This window comes from Macrotis lagotis, chromosome 8, assembly GCF_037893015.1.
Source record: "Macrotis lagotis isolate mMagLag1 chromosome 8, bilby.v1.9.chrom.fasta, whole genome shotgun sequence".
Classification (NCBI taxonomy): Eukaryota; Metazoa; Chordata; class Mammalia; order Peramelemorphia; family Peramelidae; genus Macrotis; species Macrotis lagotis.
In genome coordinates, this window is record NC_133665.1 from 135,331,457 (window position 1) to 135,350,283 (window position 18,827).

Consider the following 18,827-nt stretch of genomic DNA (forward strand, 5'->3'; position numbering starts at 1 on the left):
GAACCTGGGAAGATCCAAAATTCTTCCACAAGGACTGTAAAAGTGTCTTTAGGACTCACCCCCCCCCAACAATATTTCTCACTCCACTCAAGTAGGCATTTTCTATTCTCATAGTCCCAGGAATAAGCTCTTCCCGTTGCTGACCCCCACCACCATCAGACAAAGTGCCTCTGCAAAGTCAGTCCTAAGATTTGCCCTGCCCAAATCCTACTGATTCTCCAAGCATCAACCAGAATTCCACCTCCTCCAAGAAGTCATCCCATCTCTCCTGCCCACTGGCATCCCCCTCCTCTGAATTTCTATAGCTGATATTTTATCATATTCTGCGAAGCTTTGACTGCCATAGATAAACATTCCTTATGGGCCAGGACATGCCTTCTCCCACTGTAGCTCACAGAGAAGCCCTAGAAAAGAGATCTAAATTCAAATCACAGCTCAAGAACTTTATGTATGACCTTGGGCAAGTCACTTCCCCTTCTCCTGAGTTTCCCCCTCTATTAAATGGAGATGGATCTTTACTGTCCATCCCAGCTCTCAATCTATGATCCCTTTACAGACTGATGAGGGGGGAGGAGAGGGCAGGGAGGGGAGGAGCAGCTTCCCTGGTCAGCCCTTACCTCAGACACGTTGACCCGGCCTTCTTGGAAGGAGCAGTCAGCAGCATTGTGAGTGCAGATGTGTCGATATTTGCACCAATGACAAGGGAAGGATCCATTCACACAGGACAGGCAGCTGGAGAGAAGAGGAGAAGGTCAGTTAGGGTGAGTACTGCTCAGATAGCCCTAGTCTCTGGACCATCCCTTGACCCTTCAGGCCTGCCTGCTCTCTGGGACCTCCAACCTCCCTTCGATCCGGGCCCCACCATCTCTCAATCTTCATACTCATTTTGCCTCAACTTTATTTCATACTAAATTCTAGCAAAGAACAAACCTGAATGTAGGACTCTGGGCAAACATTCAACCTCTCTGGGCCTCACCTTCCTATTCTATAAAATGAGAGGTCTGAGAAAGAAGATATTAAAGATGTCTAACGTTCAAAATTCTATGGTCTTACTCTAGGATTACCAGGATCAGAGAGGTGCAGGGCAGGGTTTGGGATGGTCAGAGAGGGTGAATGTAGCCAACATGTGGCTAAATTCACATTTTACCTAGAGTTCCAACTTAGCCAAGGTACTCAAACCTGAACCTTTTCCCTTTTCTAATCCCTTGGGGAGGAGGCAAAACTGAAAATCAGTTGATGTAGGTTCTAATCTTTGGCTGTACCATTAACTAATCAATTATTAGATTAAAGAATCATAGATGTAGATTTGGAAGAGACCTCAGGGGTCACTTTGTCCAACTCTTTAATCTACAAAGGAAGCAAATGAGTCCTAGAAAGGGGTGACTTGTCTAAGGAGAAACAGGTAATCTCAGAAGTGATATATGAATCAAAGCTTCTGAGCCTCAGAGCTACTGTATCATGATACTAGTGAAATATTTGTAAATTATTTCTAAATGTGGTAAAATATTTGTAAAACTATTTAGTATACATAGTAATTTTAGTAAAATATGTGTAAAAATTATAAAATTAAAAGGATGATTCTGAAACTCCAAACCCAATGTTCTATGCTAGAAGTCATGTTAGATTTAACTTATTTTACAGAGAAACATAGGAAGACTTATATGAACTGATACAAGGAAAGGAAAACCTGGAAAATGATATCTATACAACAGCTACAACAAGGTAACCAAAAAGAATAACAACAATAAGTGAATGCTATGTATTATGATGATGAAGCTTGTCTTTCAAAAAGAAAGAAGATGACAGTGCGCCCCTCTCCCTGTTTTAGAGATGAGTGGCTTGGTTGCTATTGATAAGCTACTTCCCTCTCTTCCCATCCTGTTTTAGGCTTTGTTATAATTGTTTAGTCTTTATTACAAGAGATGGCTCTATGGGGAGTGATATATTTGAAATGAAGGGTTTTATAAAATCAAAAGATATCAATTTACCATTTTCAATGAATTAACATGCTATTGTGCTTTCCAAATAAACCATACTATACACCAACATTCTACGCTCAAAGGTCTTTTCTGATATATTCTGTGTTATATAGTCTGATAATGTCTGACCTAAAGTTCCCTTCCAGATATGACTTTTGCAGCTCTAAGCATAAGAACTATACAACTGTCAATGTGTATTATGATGGGTGGATTCCCCCCCCCAAAGTGGGCTGAGTGGGGGGCTCTGATATGCTATTGTGGAGAAGAGATGGGGGTGGTAATGAAAAAAACAACTCAGGCCAACGTGAGTCAAAACAAGAGCCTGTTGGAGTCAAGGTCACAGTTTAGACCTCCAAAAGAAACCCCAGTTTGATTCATAAAGGGAAGCAGGAGTAGACCCTAGCCTGGGCACCAGCAGGGACTGGGCCTTCTTTCTTTCTTGAACAATGGTTTATGTGGAGACTGCCCCCTCACAGGCTGACCCTCCCTTACTCCCCAATCCCAGCTCCCATTCTCAATCAGCCACCCATCAGGGGCGAGGTTAGCTGTCACAGTCAGATGGCCAGCCGCCCACCGGACAGTATGAAGTTGCTCCCTGAGGGACCCAGGGTGAATGGGGCCAAGTTGGGGGAGGGTTGGGTAATTTCCAATGTTATGATGAATATTCAGGGAAGGCAGAAGTAACTTGAATTATGGAACTGCCCAATCAGGCATTGAGGTGATGAGGAACAAGTCAATTAACATATCTGCTTATTAAGTAACTTCTATGAGGCTTTTCTTCTGTTCTAGGTGATATTAGAAATACAAAGGAAAAAGCAGGTAGGTGATACAGTGAAAAAGTAAGGTTAGAGTTCTAATTTAGCCTCAAATACTTACTTGCTATATGATCCTAACATAGGTTAAGACACTAAACTCTGTCTACCTCGGTTTCCTTATCTGCAAAATAGAGATGACAATGATAATAATAATACTTACCTCTCAGAGAACAAAATGTGATAATATTTATAAGGTACTTTGCAAACCTTAAAGCTTTATACAACTGCTAGTAGATTATTTTATTGTTGTTGTTCAGTTGTTTTAATTGAATCTGACTCTTTTTGACCCCATTTTTGGGATTTTCTTGGTAAAGATACTGGAGTCGTTTTCCATTTCCTGATCATTTTACAAATGAGAAAACTGAGGCAAACAGGGTGAGGTGATTTGCCCAAAGTTACAGAAGTAAGGTGTATCTGATGCCAGATTTGAAATCAGGTTTTCTGACTCCATATGTTGCATTCTATCCACCTTGCCACCTATCTGCTCAATTATCATTATTATTTATTAAAGAGGTAGAGCACCTAGGTTGAAGACTGAGACAAACTTTAATTGTGGCACACTGCTCAAGATCTCAGTTTGCACATCACAAAATAAGGGGGCTGGCAAGACTGGCCAAGATTTAAAAAAAAGGAAAATGACAAATGGAGGAAGGGCTACAGGAAACTAGGTACACTAGTACACCGTTGGTGGAATGCTGAACTGTTTACAGCAGCTTGTTTGGTTGTATACACCCTTTGACCCAGCCTAGACCTATCACAACAAAAAGATCAAAGAAAAAGGAAAAGCACCTATATGTACAAAAATATTTATAGAAGTTCTTTTTGTAGTAGCCAAAAATTGGAAGTAAAAAGGCTGTCTTTCTAGTGAGAAATGGCTAAACAAATTATGGCATGTGAATGTAATGGAATATTATTGGGCCATAAGAAATGACAAAGAGGACAATTTCACAAGGAACTGGAAGGACCTATTTGGACTAATGCAGAACTAGCGGAACAATTTATACAATGACAACAACATTATAGAGAAAAACAACCTGGAAAGACTTCAGGGGCCTGATCAATGAAGTGATAACCTATGAGGCTGGAGGACTGAAGATAAAACACACTACTCACCTACTGTCAAAGAGGTGATGAACTTAAAATGAAGAGAAAGATAGGCATTTTCAGTATGGCCAATGTGAGCTATTGTTTATAGGACTCTGTACATTTATTTTGAAGGTTTCATAGGGGGGAGGGGGTATGGATATTAGTTATCAGAAGGGAAAAGAATGAATATAATTCCATATAATATTAAAAAATTAAAAAATAAAAAGTGGAAAAATAAAAGAGAGCCAGGATTGCGCAAATTATCAGAATTCATTAATATGCTGGTTAATTTTACTTAACTATTTTTTCCCCTTTTAATTCTGTGGTGCAAGGGATCGCTCTCTAGGGATGGAGGAGGGTGGGGTATATTTCAAAATGAAGGTCATATAAAAACAAAAGATTTCAACACTTTTTTTTTTTAAAAGGTCCCTTTGAACTCTAAATTCTTATGATCCCAATTAGGAACTGGCACCCAAATCCCTTCTTTTCCGGAATCCTCCCCTGACCAGTCCAGTCTAATTATCTCTTTCTCCTTCAATGTACCACTCATCTGGCAATGTAGGAGACACTGAGGTATGTAGGTGGGGGGTGTAGGGGGTGGACTGGGGATGGGAGTGCTGGCCCTTGAGTCATCCATCCAGAACTGAGGCCTCTGCAATTTAATACCTACATGATCATGGGTTAGTCTCTTAGGCTCTCTTGTGACTCAATTTTCTTACTTGTAAAGCAAGGAAATGGGACTAGATCTGAAGTCTTTGCAGATCTATGGTCCTGTAATCCCAAGATAATTCCTCACAGACTTTTACCAGATATAGTTAGAGATCCTTATGAGCCTTCAAAAGACAGGGGAAGAATATATGCTGAATATCAGTGGCTAGAATAGGGAGATGAAAAACAAAGTGGGAAGAGATATAGAGAAAAGAAAAGAGAGGCAGAAGGGGAAGCAATCCCTGCCTCAGATCCAGAGGGAGCCACAGAGAGAGGATGTGAAGACAGGATGGACATAAGGACCAAAAGAAAAAAGTGATCTAGGGGTGCCATACCAGATCCTGCATTGTTTCATCCTATATCTTGCAAGGACTTAATAAATCTTAATAAATGTTTGTTGCTTATTGACAATGTCTGTTCACAGCAAGCATTTAATAAATGTCTGTTGAATAATTTGATGATAATACAGTAACATAAACAATGACACAGGAACAACTCCAAGTGGCAAATAACAGGATAGATACATTCTATATTCTCAGGCAAGGGTCCTGAGTCTTGCTGTGTTTCAGAGATCCTGCAATAAAATTGTGGATGCTCCCTGATCCATTACTAGGTCTGTATCCCAAAGAGATCACAAAAAAGGGTAAAAAAAAAAAACCACATGTATAAAAATATTTATAGCAGTTCTTTCATAGTGGCAACGAATTGGAAAATAAGGGGATGCTCATCAATTGAGGAAAGGCTGAAGAAATAATGATATATGAATGTGATGGTCATATAAGAATGTCATAGTCATATAAGAAATCATGAGGGATGGGACTTCAGAATAGCCTGAAAAGACTTACACGAAGTAAGCAGAACCAGAAGAATTGTATATACTAACAACAACATTGGGTGATGATCAACTTCAATGGACTTGCTCATCTCCACAATCAAAGAAAATTCTAAAAGACTTGTGATGGAAAAAAATCATCCATAAGAAGGAATTAAATGAAAACCAAAGCTTTCTGCAATTTTTAAAAGTTGTTTTATTTTTTCTCTCTAATGTTTATTTCCAAAAGTAAACAAATGTTGATTTGACTCTTCTTTCACAACATGATTAATATGAATATATATGTAGAGCCTATATTAGATCGCTTTCTATCAGGGGAAGGAGGGTGAAAAATGTAGAACTCAAAATCTTGAGGAAAAAGATGATTGTTGAAAACTACTGTTACAAGGAGCTAGAAAAAGAAATATTTAAAAAACCACCTATTTTTCACTATTTGACCAAAACTTCTGGAGAAACTAGAAAACAATATGGCAGAAACCAGGTAAAGACCAACATCTTACACTACATACTCATATGGCTCTAGAGGAGAAAGTGAGGCTTGTGACTTTGCACTGCCCCCTCCCCCCTTAAATCCAATTCACATGCATGACAGATATCACCTTCTATATGTCATTGAATTTTTTTCAAGAAGGAAGGACAAACATCAATCAATCAATCAAGATAAAATCAAAATGAGTACGAGATTTAGACATAAAGAGTGATAGAAAGGAATAGTTTACCTGCCAGATATATAGAGAAGGGAAAATTTTATGATCAAACAAGAGATAGAGAATATTACAAGATATAAAATGATTGTTTGATTATATTAAATTTAAAAGTTTTGTACAAAAAAGCCAATGCAATAAAGATTAGAAAGAAAACACAGGGACCTCGTGGCGCAATGGTAGCACATCTGACTCCAGATCAGAAGGTTGCGTGTTCAAGGGGCGGCTAGGTGGCGTAGTGGATAAAGCACCGGCCTTGGAGTCAGGAGTACCTGGGTTCAAATCCAGTCTCGGACACTTAATAATTACCTAGCTGTGTGGCCTTGGGAAAGCCACTTAACTCCATTTGCCTTGCAAAAAAAAAAAAAGAAAGAAAGAAAAAAAGTTGGGAAACCATTTTTATAGCAAGAGTCTCTGATAAAAGGCCTCATTTCTAAAATAAATAGAGATTTTATATACTATATTACATAGAGACTACATAAAATGTATAGTCAAATTTCTAAGATACAAGCAATTCCCCAAATGATATATGCTCAAAGAATATGAACGGGCAATTTTCAGATGAAGAAAGCAAAACTATTGTCAAATTTTAAAAATGTTCTAAATCATTATAGATTAGAGAAAAGCAAATCAAAGCAACTCTGAGGTACCACCTTATTCCTGTCAGATTACTAATATGACAGAAAAGGAAGATAATAAATGTTGGAGAGTAAAACCAGGACACTAATAAACATTTGGTGGAGTTGTGAGAATTGATCCAAGCATTCTGGAGATCTATTTGGAACTATGTCCAAAGGGTTATAAAACTGTGCATACCCTTTGATTCAGCAATGCCACTACTAAGTCTGTATCTCTCAGAGATCATAAAAAAGGGCGAAGAACCTACATGTACAGAAATGTTTATAGCAGCTCTTTTTGTAGTGGCAAAGAATTGAAAATTGAGGGGACGCCCATCATTTGGGGAATGGCTGAAAAAGTTGTGATATATGAATATGATAGGATATTTGCCATCAGATTTCTGAAAAACCTGAAAAGATTTATATGAACTGACATATAGTGAAAGGAACAGAACCAGGAGAATATTATATACAATAACAGCAACATTAATACATGGTCAACTCTGAAAGACTTAACTATTCTCAACAATACCATGATCCAAGAAAAATCCAAAAGTCTCTTGAGGAACATAGTTATTCACATTCAAAGAATGGATGGAGTCTGAATGAATATCAAAGCACACTATTTTCACTTTATTTTTTTGTAGTTTTTCTTTTGTTCTTTCTTCTTATACAGTATGACTGATATGGAAATATGTTTTACATGACTACACATATATGATCTATATCAGACTACTTACCATCTTAGGAAGGGAGGATGGTAGGAAGGGATAAGATTTGGAATTCAAAATTTTATTTTAAAATAGAATGTTAAAAATAATCTTTACAAGAAATTAGAAAAAAGAAAAATGCTATTCAAAAGGAAATACTGTTTGATCCAGCAATATCATAACTCGATCTGTATTCCAAAGTGATCACCAAAAAGGGAGAAGGCATTAAGAGGGAATATGATGGAGTATGTGGAGAACTAAACAGCCTGGCCAACCTCAGTCAAATCCTAGCTATGCCATACAACATTTACAAGCTGTGTGAAATATGACCCTCTGCTTTTTTCATCAGTTAAATGTAGATAATGATATTGATATTTATATCCCAAGAGGTTGTCAAGAAGGGAAGAGAGGAGAAGTTTGGATTCTATATATAAAGACTATACCTGTCCCAGTGCTTTAGGAGCCTAAAGGAGAGGTGAGGTTACTGGAGAGCAGAGGGGATGGCCAGGGAAGATATCATGAAGGAGGATCACAGGTCACTGAGCTAAAACACATCTTATCCAACCTTCCTCCTCTCCCTCCTGAAGAAATGAAAAGATTGAGTGACTGTGTTAAGGTAGAACTTAAGAGGACCCTCTAGGTCTCCCCTTCCTTTCCAGCCCTCAATATTCTTACAATCTAGGGAGGACCAGGGGGATGTTCTTTCATTCCCTTAATTCAACATCAGATTGGTCACCCGAAGCATGAACTCCAGTGGGAGGGAAAAGAGGCCCCTCCCAAGATCTTGAAGGCTAGTCTGAGCTAATTCCATCCTTTCCATGCTTGCAGTGCAGGAGCTGGGAAGCCTCTTCTGTTCCCTGTGGATAGCCCAGACCAAGGCTTCCAATGCTTTTTCTGCCAGTCACATCCCAGGGAACGTTCCTGGACAAGGCAGCACTGTTTACCCCCCTGCTGATCACCCAAGTCCATCCACATTCTCCACACAAAGCACTTTGTTTTCCTGTCTTTTTTTTTTCCTCCTGGAGATTTGGAGTTGGGAGCTCAGCTTTCAAAGAGGGACTCAGACCACTTACTAGTTCTTAGGTTAAGCCTCAGTTTCCTCCCCTGTAAAATTGAAGGGTCTCTGAAGTCAATTTAATTCAACTGGATTCATCAAGGCTATATTTAACACTAGTCACAAAACCCTCCCCTTCCTGTCATCTGTAAAATGAAGAGAACAACACATTCACTATCCATTTCACAGGGTTGCTGCAAATTATTAATTACTATTAAAAACTAGCATTTATAACATGCTTTCTCTGACCCAGACTGTGCAAAAACATTTTATAATATCTTATTGGATCTTCAAAACAACACTAGAACGTGGGTACTATTACATTCCCATTTTACAGATGAGGAAACTGAGGAAAACAAAGGTTAAATGATTTGCCCAGGGTCAAAAAGCTAGTAGTAGCCTGAGGCTGGATTTGAACTCAGGTCTTTCTGACTCCAGGTCTGGGGCTGTATCCACTGAACCACCCAGTTGCCCCTTTGTAAACGCTGAAACCCCTGGAAATATGTGTCAATGAGAATTATTTAACTGCCCACTGCAGGCTGGGAATTATATTAGAACTATCTTTGTGGTACAGAATTGGCTGAGGTTGCCCAGGCGGGTTAAGCCTACCCAACCTGCAGATGAGCAGCTCAGAGAGGTTAATTGATTTGACCAAGGTCACACTGCCTGTGCCACCTTGTCTTTGAACTCCATCAGCCAAACTCCTAAGCCAATCACCAGATCAGAGAGGCTACTGATGCCACACCTGAGAATGAATGAACTTGATCCTTAAAAGATTCTGGAACTGGGGGAAGGTGAAGGTGAGAGAAGCAGAGCACAAGAATGCATCATCATCATCATCATCATCATCATCATCAATGAACTGAAGTGTCACAGGAGCTAAGTTTACATGCAGATTCAGTCACTCACTACCTGTATGAACATGAGCAAAACCCTGAACCTCTGTGAGCCTCAGTTTCCTCATTTGCTAAATGAGAAGGGTGAGGAAGATTTGATCTTTAATGTCCTCCTCTCCTCTAGATCTAGGGTCCTTCAAGACCATCTCTCTCCTTCAGCCTGGCAGGCTCGAGATCTAATAACAACAGGTTACAAAACTACCCCGAATCAAGACACACCACCTGCCTAAATGAAGCACTTAAGGGGGAAGCTTTTGGTCCTGTGAAATGCAATCATTTAAATTCAATTTACATCTTGTAAATGTACTTAAAGAATGGATTTCACCAATGTCAGGGTGTTGCTGCTCTGTAAATGATTTTTTTTAGGTGTAAGCCTTAGGTTAAACAATTTTTAAAACGAGTAAGCTTAAAATTAGAAAAAGTAAACACAAACATGCAGAACTCCTTAATTAAGGTCCTAGGAATCCAGTGGAAGGACAGGTATCTCCCCACCTTGTTAGGAACTTCTCCAAAACAAATCTTTGCCTCAGTCTGGCTGGGATCAGTCTATGGGAATCACATCCTTATGATGATGAAGAGACCCAAGCATTAGGGCAAAGGAAGAAAGGAGGACTAACAACTAGTTTAGAGAAGCTGGGAAGATACAGTGAAAAAAGTAGAATGAGGAGAAGGCTTTCCACCTCCACCCACATGATGCTAGCCATGAATGCCATCATCCTCAGTTTCTGCCTGGGGAAACCTGGGTGGTGAATAGGCCATCATCAGACTATGCTGCTCCTATGTCTTGTCTCCTCCCATCTGAATGTAAGCTCCCTCAGGGCAAGAGCCTGGTACGTAGTAGTATGCATTTAATAAGTGCTCTATAATAGCTTGTATAGCCTTTAAATGTTTGCAAAGCACTTTACAAATATTCTTATTTTATTTTCACAATAACCCTGGGCTATTATAAGGTCGAAGTTCTAGCTCTCCATTTATCCATCCAACTTTCCAACTCTAGTTAGGTTTCTCTATCTCTCCATCAAGTTATCTCAATCCATCTATCCATCAATCTCTATCTCTACCCATTCATATCTATCCAGCCATCCTTATCCAGCTCTCCCTTTATCTCCAGCTCTCCTATTTATTTTCCTTCTAAGTCATCTATCTCTCCCTCTATTTAGTTCTCCTATTTCTCCATCTTGATCTCTCCATCTATCTATATTTCTCTATATCTACACACTACTATATATATATATATATATATGTACGTATGTATATAGATAGATAGATAGATAGATAGATAGATAGATTATATAATGATTACCGCAATGAAAATTAACAAATTACTAAAAAGATGATGAACTCTAAGTACTGGAAAGATCAATGAAGGTCTTGGCAAAGATAAAAATGGAACATATGATCCCCAAAGTAGCAGAGAAGTGGAAGGTGAGACAGTCAATGAGAATTTATTCCAGGAGCTATACTAAAAAACAGCAATACACAGGAAAGCAAAAATTTAGTTCCTGACCTCTGGTATTTTTTAATGGAGGCAGCTAAGTCATATGGTGAATAAAACACTGGACTTGGAGTACAGAAGTTCTGGATTCAAATTCTGTCCTCGTCAATGATTAGTTGTGTGGCTCTGATCAAGCACCTTTCTCAGCCTCAGTTTCCTCATCGATGAAAGGAAAGTAAGAATAACCCCTACCTCCCAGGGCTGAAGATCAAATGAGATAATATTTATTAAGTGCTTTTTGTAAAATCAAGGCTGTATAAATGCCAACTATTATTCTAAAGGGGGAGACAACAGGCAACTTGTTAGGTATATATAAGACACAGAAGAAGATATGAAGGCACTAGAATATGACTAGGTGAAGTTTGGAGAACACTTACTGGTCCCAACAGAGGGACAGGAGGGAGAAGACATTTTTTCTGCCAAAACTCCAACCAGAGCTTTGGAAACTGCTCCAGAACAAACTGAATAAGAAGGCAAAGAATCCAAAGGAGTCTGCCTCTCTTTCTGCCTCTGTCAATCTCTCTGTCTTTCTCTTTCTCTGGCTGTTTCTCTGTCTCTGTCTGTCTCTCTATCTCATTTTCTCTGGGACCACCTGGCCCTATCAGCTGTCAGGATAACAGGATTTTGATCTAGAAGGGACCTCAGAGAACATCTCACTCGACCTCCTCCTTTTACAAAAAAGCTCCAGGATGTCAGGGATTTGCCCAAGAAGAAGAAATAAAATGAAGCAAGGATTTGAACTGAGGGCCTCTGACACCAAACTGAATGCCCTTTCCATTATACTATCACATCTATTCTTGGTTCCTTTAGGTATTCCTAGCAGGAACCATGAAACCCGTCAGGGACGAGGGGCATGGTTCTTCTGGAGGGCAGACGGGGACATGGTCATGCAGGCTCTGGCCCAGGACGCACCCCTCCCCACAGCTAGTTGTGTGGTCCCTTGGTCTCCCAGCCCTCCATGCTCATCCGCCCCCTGACATCACCCCCCCAACAGGCCTTGAGTCTATTCTGGCTCCATGAAGGATTCCCCACAAGGGGCCCTGCCCTTCTCCACAAGGGCAGCAGCAGCAACAGCCCTTGGCTGGAAGCCTGTCCTCATTCCTGCACCGGCCCCCTCCCCTCTGTGACCCTGAGGGATGGGGTGAAGGCTCATCTGGCAGCCTCTCTCTGCATGTGACAGCTTCCTTGGTTTCCTCCGTCATTGACCTTCTCTGAAGGATGGAAGGTGCCTTGGATATTTCTAGCAGGGCCACAGAGGGCTCCCAAGCCCCTTAAGGCATGGCAGCATACCCCTTCCCATGTTCAAATAAGCACCAGCACAAAGGGGACACAAGGATGGAAAATCCAGCCCCCCCCCATCAATGATTGCTGTAAGAGCTTTTAGGCATCCACCTCCTGATTCTTTCTATAGGTGGTACAGTAGACAGAGCTCAGGGCCTGGAGTCAGGAAGACCTGAGTTCAAATCCAGCCTCAGACCCTTACTAGCTGGGGGAACCCTGGGCAAGTCATGATCTCTGTCTCAATTTCCTCAACTGTAAAACGGGGATAATAGTTGTAATTTTTCCTCAAAAACCACTTCTTTTTTTTCAGGCCCTTCTACTACCACTCTCCCAATTCCTATTAGAGAAAGTCTAAACTCACTGACCCAGCATTTAGGTTCCTCCACTCTTGCCCAAGTCATTTCTATTTTGAAATTCTAGGATTCCTTCTCTTCACCCCCTCCAATCCAGGTGCATCCCCATGCCCAACCTCTTGGGCTCACTGCCACCCAGTCTGTTCACCTTCCCCCTTCCTGTAAGTCTTTGCCCTAGTTCTAGTCCCTTCCAGAACCACCAACATGGTACCTTACACACAATCAGTAATAAATGATTGCCACATACACTTGAACTGAGACCTTTGTCAAAAGTCACTATTGACAGACTCAAGAGCCTCCTGCTGCTGAAGGTCCCTGCAGGAGGATGCTGAATTCCATGGGAGGGTGAAGGTCTAGAAAGTCCCTGTCACCTGGGAATCCCCCAAGGTTCTTCATTCCCATGGGGGCCCCACAGGACATGCCACAATTAGCCCTCATGGAACCCACAGCTGCCTCCTCTGCTATCCCAAGCTTGAAGGTTCCCAGAAGACTGCTGGCCCCCTGAAGGCCTGCCTTGATCTGGAACACCTGTTACCTGTTATCCATCCCCACCTAAAAGGCTTCTTAAACCCAGAATAGAATGCAACCCACGCTCACAGCTCACACACAGCAAAGAAGAGAGTCATTTTCTGGGAGTGACCAAGATTTGGAATATGAATTGCATTTTAGCCTCCTTCACCCTGGTCTATCTCGGCCTCCCTTGGGCCTCTTGGCCTCCCTTCCCCATCCTGAGTCCTTGTGGCCCAGCCCAAATGGTCTCCCTCTGTTCCTCCCCATCTTCATGTCTCTGACTAGCATTCCCATTCCACCCCCCCACCCCCTGCTCCCAGAGAACCTCCCATCCTTTCAGATGAAGCTGGATCACCACCTTGCACATGAAGCCTTTCCTGATCACAGGTTCATAGGGCTGAAGACAGAAATGACCAGGACAATCTGGTCTGATCTCCTCACTTTCCAGATAAGGAAACTGAGTCTCAGACTCTCCCTTAGTAATATAAATAAAAAGTTTCTGAGAGAGGACACAACTCCTTCCAGTGACTCCCTAATTACCTGTATTTATTCTGTATATACTTAAGGACATGCATTTCTCCTACAATACAATAAAAACACTGTGAGACAGAAAAGGCTTCATTCTTCTTCCCAGTAGAACTAACAGGTCCTTGACTGCCATTAAACACTTCTTAGAGATATAAGGGTCACTTAGTGATTGAGAGGTCACCCAGCACTTTCCCTCAGCTGATGTTAAGAATTCTGTGAAGCACCCCCCCACAGTAATCGCTGGAACACCCCCAGATGACCTTCCCAGAATGTCCCCTAATGCCACTGCTGGGAAGTTCTCCTTTTTAGACTGGATTTTATCTTACACTGAACATCTGTCTTGACCTAGCTTTGGGGAACCCTTTGCTTCTCAGCTGGCATGGCTTGCAGACCCCTCCCCTTTTCACATCCCCACTGGCCAGGCCTCCCAACCACCAGTGTATCTTATGGACTCTAGCACCTGAAATGAAAGTTCTCTTGATATAAAATTCAAGGAGCTTCTTGGAAGAATTGAGTGTGACCTCTTCATTTTATAGATTGAGAAAAGCCAGGCGCAGGAAAGAGATATGTTCAAGGTCACACAGTAAGTGCAACCATTTCCTTTCCAACTCTGCCTGCCAGGGTTCATCCCTGACGTTGCCAGTGGTGCAAGAGAAGGAGAGTCAAGAGCTGAGATGCCAGGCTTTGCCTCCCCTGGCTCTGGGCCTCACCCACAGGCAGCTCCTCTTGTTCTCATGACTCAGATCCTTTGGGGTGTTATCCTCCTTTTGTGGTCTGGACCCCAAGAGGAAGGCTGCTCCCAGATATCCCCTTCTGCATTCTGACACACTCCCAAGTCCAAGGCTTTGTTTGTGGTGAGAGGAGGGGGAAGAGGAAGGAGGAAAGGACAGGAAGAGAGAGATAGAGACCAACAGACAGAGAAACAGAGATAGAAAGTGACAGAGACCAAAAGAGAAAGATACGAAGAAAGAAAGGGGGAAGGAGAGAAGAAAGGGAAAAAAACAGAGGAAAAAAAAGACAGAAGCAGGAGGAGAGATAGAAAGGGAACGGCAGAGACAGAGAGAGAGACACCACCAAGACAGAGAGACACAGTAAGACAGAAAAAGACAGAGTGGAAGAAAAGTCCAGGATGAGAAAACTCCAGACCAGGTGTGCACTCTACCCACTCCAACAGGTTTACTATTAGAAATCGATCAATCAAAATCAATAGCTACAAAACCTTGGTATACTGTAAGAACATAATAAGTACTTGCTGATTAAATAATCTTCCCCCACACACACCCCAAGAAGAGCCCAAGGATAGAGGGCAGACATATGAACAATGAGTAATGTAAGGAAATACTGAAACTCAAATGATGCCAGGGAAGGAAATGGAACCAAAATAACCCTCCCAATGTCGTCAGCTTGAGAAGCAGTGACACCAGAACCTTGTAAAGCAGCCCCCAGCCCCCACTTGGCACTTCAAGGACTCAAGGACAGTCTCCTCCCAGTATGAATACTTCTGCATGTGGTCCCCAGAGCAGCACAGGATAAATTGGGGATTGAGGATGGGGGTTTAAAGGAAGGTAAGTGCCAATTCAGTGGAGTGAATCATAGCAATACCAGCTGTTCTAAGGGACATCCATTGGCCACCCAGAAGAAGCTGAGGTCCTTTAGGAGAATCTAAGGTTCTAAGGCCTGGCCCTGTCCTTTCAGTCTGAGGAATGTCTCTTTAAATTGCTGATCTGAAGAGCAGGATGGAAGGGTCCAGGAGGGACCCAATCCAGTTTAAATCACTGGAAATTCAAAATCGAGGTTGTGCATAGTTCAGACTTAAGATTCCCCTACCCTTCCTTGGTTTGTATGTGATCCCATGTCAATATGCACAATCTTCAAGAAACTCCTCAGTCTCATCTGCCCAAAACTTTCCATAGATGTAACAGATACTCCATTTCAAACTGATAAAACTGTATCAGTAACAAGTTTATTGAAAAGACAACAGGGGGGGGGAAACCCATTTTGGTATCTGGGCAGCCCACTGGGCTGGAGGGAATGGCTATCAGGCCTCCCTGTATGGGCCCTGCTTCCAGTCTGGCTCTTCCCATCCTTCCCTCACCTGGCCTCCTTCAGTAGTCATTACAACACCCACCAGGTGCTAGCACAGACTACCTGAGAGGAGAATCTGAGAGAAGTGAATAAGAGTCCTCAGAGAGACCTTCACAATTGCCCAGCCCAATCCTTTCCTTTTACAAATATGGTAGTTGGGTTCCAGAAAAGGGATATGCCCCATCCTGAATCATTCAGCTAGGAGCCAGCTGTTTGTAGATACTTGGGGAGGGTATGATCTAACCTGGGAGAGGATGAAGATAACTGTGATCAGGAAGGAAAGGGAGAGAAGAGGAGGATAAAGGAGAGAGAGGAGGAAGATACAGGAAGAAAAAAGGGGGACACTATGAGAGAGGAACAGAGTTAGGGAGGAGGGAAAGGGAGGAAAGGAGGGAGGAAGGAAGGGATTAAAGGAAAGGATGGGAGAAGAGGTTGAAAGAAGAAGTAAAGGTAAAAGGGATAAGAAGAAAAAAGTGAAAAAAAGAAGGAAAGAGATAGAAGAAAAAGAGAAAAGAAAAGTAAGAAGTCAAGGGAAAGGAGATGAGGAAGGGGAAGAGCAGAAGACAGAAAAAGAAGACGAAAAGGGGAAGAAAGTAAGTTCAAGAAGAAAAAGAAAGGAGGAGGAGGAGGAAGAAGAAGAGGGGAGGAGGGGAGGAGGAGTCAGTTCTACCACTCATGAAGATGAGTTACTTCAGGAAACAATGTGTGCTCCTTTGCCAAGCTCTCCAAGTGGAGGCTGAACGTCCGCTGGTCAGATGTGCTATGAGAGGCTCCTGGGAACAGTGGCCCTGGAGTCAAGAGGGCCTGAGTTCAGATCTGACCTCAAACACTTGATAGATACTAGCTGTGTGACCTTGGGCAAGTCACTTAACCCCATTGCCTCACAAAAACAATAAAATAGAGGGGATCCTTTTATAAGGTTAGGCTGGATTAGGGGGCCTCTGGGCTCCTTCATACCCCAAGGTCTTTTTTACAAAGTTCTTCGCTCACAGCAACATAGTGCAAGCATCCTTACGCCCAGCTAACAGATGAAGCAACAGTTTCAGAAGAGCTGAACAATTCTTCCAAGAGTCACACCGTAAGGAAGTAACAAGACCAGGTCCTACCCCAAGATTCCCTGACTAGATGGTCACCAAGACTAGGGTCATGCTGCCAAGACCATTCATGCAAAGATCCATTCTTGCAAAATTCATAGTAATATAAGTTATGTCATAGATGGAAAAAAAATAGAAATGCAGGCTGAAGAGCCAGGGTCATAAAAGTTCAGATGAGGTTCTGTGAGCTGGATGAAGAAGGAAAGGTTTCACAGAAAGAATGGTCATTGGGACCTGCCTTGAACAATGTATAATATTGGGGCGGCTAGGTGGCGCAGTGGATAAAGCACCAGCCCTGGAGTCAGGAGTACCTGAGTTCAAATCCAGCCTCAGACACTTAATGACCTAGCTGTGTGGCCTTGGGCAAGCCACTTAACCCCATTTGCCTTGCAAAAACTAAAACCAAACAAAAAAACCCAATGTATAATATTCAAAGATATAGGGAATATGGATCACTGGCAAAGACCATAGAGGAGGAAGATCAGGCCTGGTCCCTTTTGGCTGTCTGAAAAACTGGGAGAGCAGGTAAGCTGGGGTCACTTGGGAGTCCCAAAGCTATTCTGAAGCTGTTTCTGGGGATTCTCTGCGGAGTTACCTGGAGGAAATGTCACCTCCTCCTACTTATATTGACTATAAGACAAACAGAGCTGTCACCCACCCCTTGGAAGAAAGCAGAGAAGGAAAGATGGCTCAGAAGCCAGAAGCAGCTTCCTGGTGTAGGAGGCTAGGCATATGAAGTAAAGCAGCATCCCTTGGGGGGAAACCCTACCCACAAAACCCAAGCTGATACCTGGCATTCCCCTTGACCCACAAACCAAGTCTGGGGGACTACACAGTCATTACTGGTCTGACTCAAAAGAACCTCTCTCCTTGCTGAGGTCTCACAGAGGACCCTTAAGTCACTCAACTTCAGAGTTCTCCTAGAAGAGAGACCCCAGACCCAATGTTCCCTTTTACTTTTTTAGACTACAGATTAAACAAGAGACAAGGTGCTCTTTAGACAAAGTATGCAGTGGTGGGGCCAGAGGCAGAAAAGAACAGGTTGAAAGGATAAGTCTAAGAACCACCTGCCTTCTGACAATTCTCTTCCTCATGTACAGGCAAGACATGTGAGAGCCAGAGAAAAGCTTGAAGGCATTTATCATGTCTTCCCAAACTGGCTCTCCTCCCCAGACTGTTGGAGCAAGTCTAAAATTCTTGGCTGGGCCTTCAAAGTCTTCCCTGTGCTGGCAATGCCTCCTCGCCTCCCTTTCTGCCTAAGCCAAGACAACATTCCATCCCCATCGGTTCAGTCCTTGTTCTCCGGATGGGACATTGCATCATAGAGAAAGAACTTGGAGCCAATTGGGTTATCCAATCCAACCCTTTCCATTTTACAGGTGAGGAAACTGAGTCTCAGAGAGGCCCAGGTAGGTGGCCTGTGACTCCAAGTTCAGTATTCTCTCAGCAGCTCCATCATGCTGGGCCACCATGGGTCATTCTCTTTGGCCATCCTTGTCCTCTCTGTTTCCCCAAGTCCTTACCATCCCTCAGATCACCGTCCCTGGCCTTCCTCCTCCTCAAAATTCATCCTGACAAGACCAACCTCTGCTTTCCCTTAAAATGCAACATCACTGGGGGCGGCTAGGTGGCACAGTGGATAAAGCACCGGCCTTGGAGTCAGGAGTACCTGGGTTCAAATCCGGTCTCAGACACTTAATAATTACCTAGCTGTGTGGCCTTGGGCAAGCTACTTAACCCCATTTACCTTGGAAAAAAAAAACCTTAAAAAAAAATCCAACATCACTGAGTCTGAACCACACTTTCCAGTATTCTGTGAGTGCTACTTTGGGCTATCTGCTTGCCTTTGCTGGGGTGGGAAGGGTCAGATCATAGAAGTCAGTGATGACTCTTGGGCATAGTGGGGGATGCCAGGTCATTTTCCTTGAATCCCGGAGGAAGAAGGAAGGGGTTACTGGAGGGTAGAAACCGGTCTCTCACCTTGACCACTGTACCTTCCCTCCTTGAGTTGAGAATTTCTTCATTTCTCTCACACTCAAGTCCTAGGTCCCCACCTTGCTCTCATCACTGGTCACAACAG

The 18,827-nt window shown here is 42.6% G+C and overlaps 1 protein-coding gene across 2 annotated transcripts in view; it reads right to left on the minus strand.

The window, feature by feature from the left end:
- PLXNA1 (plexin A1) overlaps positions 1-18,827 on the minus strand; it is a 297,154-nt gene that overhangs the window by 111,902 nt on the left and 166,425 nt on the right. For both annotated transcript variants that reach the window (XM_074198439.1, XM_074198440.1), the window contains exon 9: positions 618-732. In XM_074198439.1, coding sequence (XP_074054540.1) covers positions 618-732 — 115 coding nt within the window. The remainder of the gene's footprint in view (positions 1-617; positions 733-18,827) is intronic.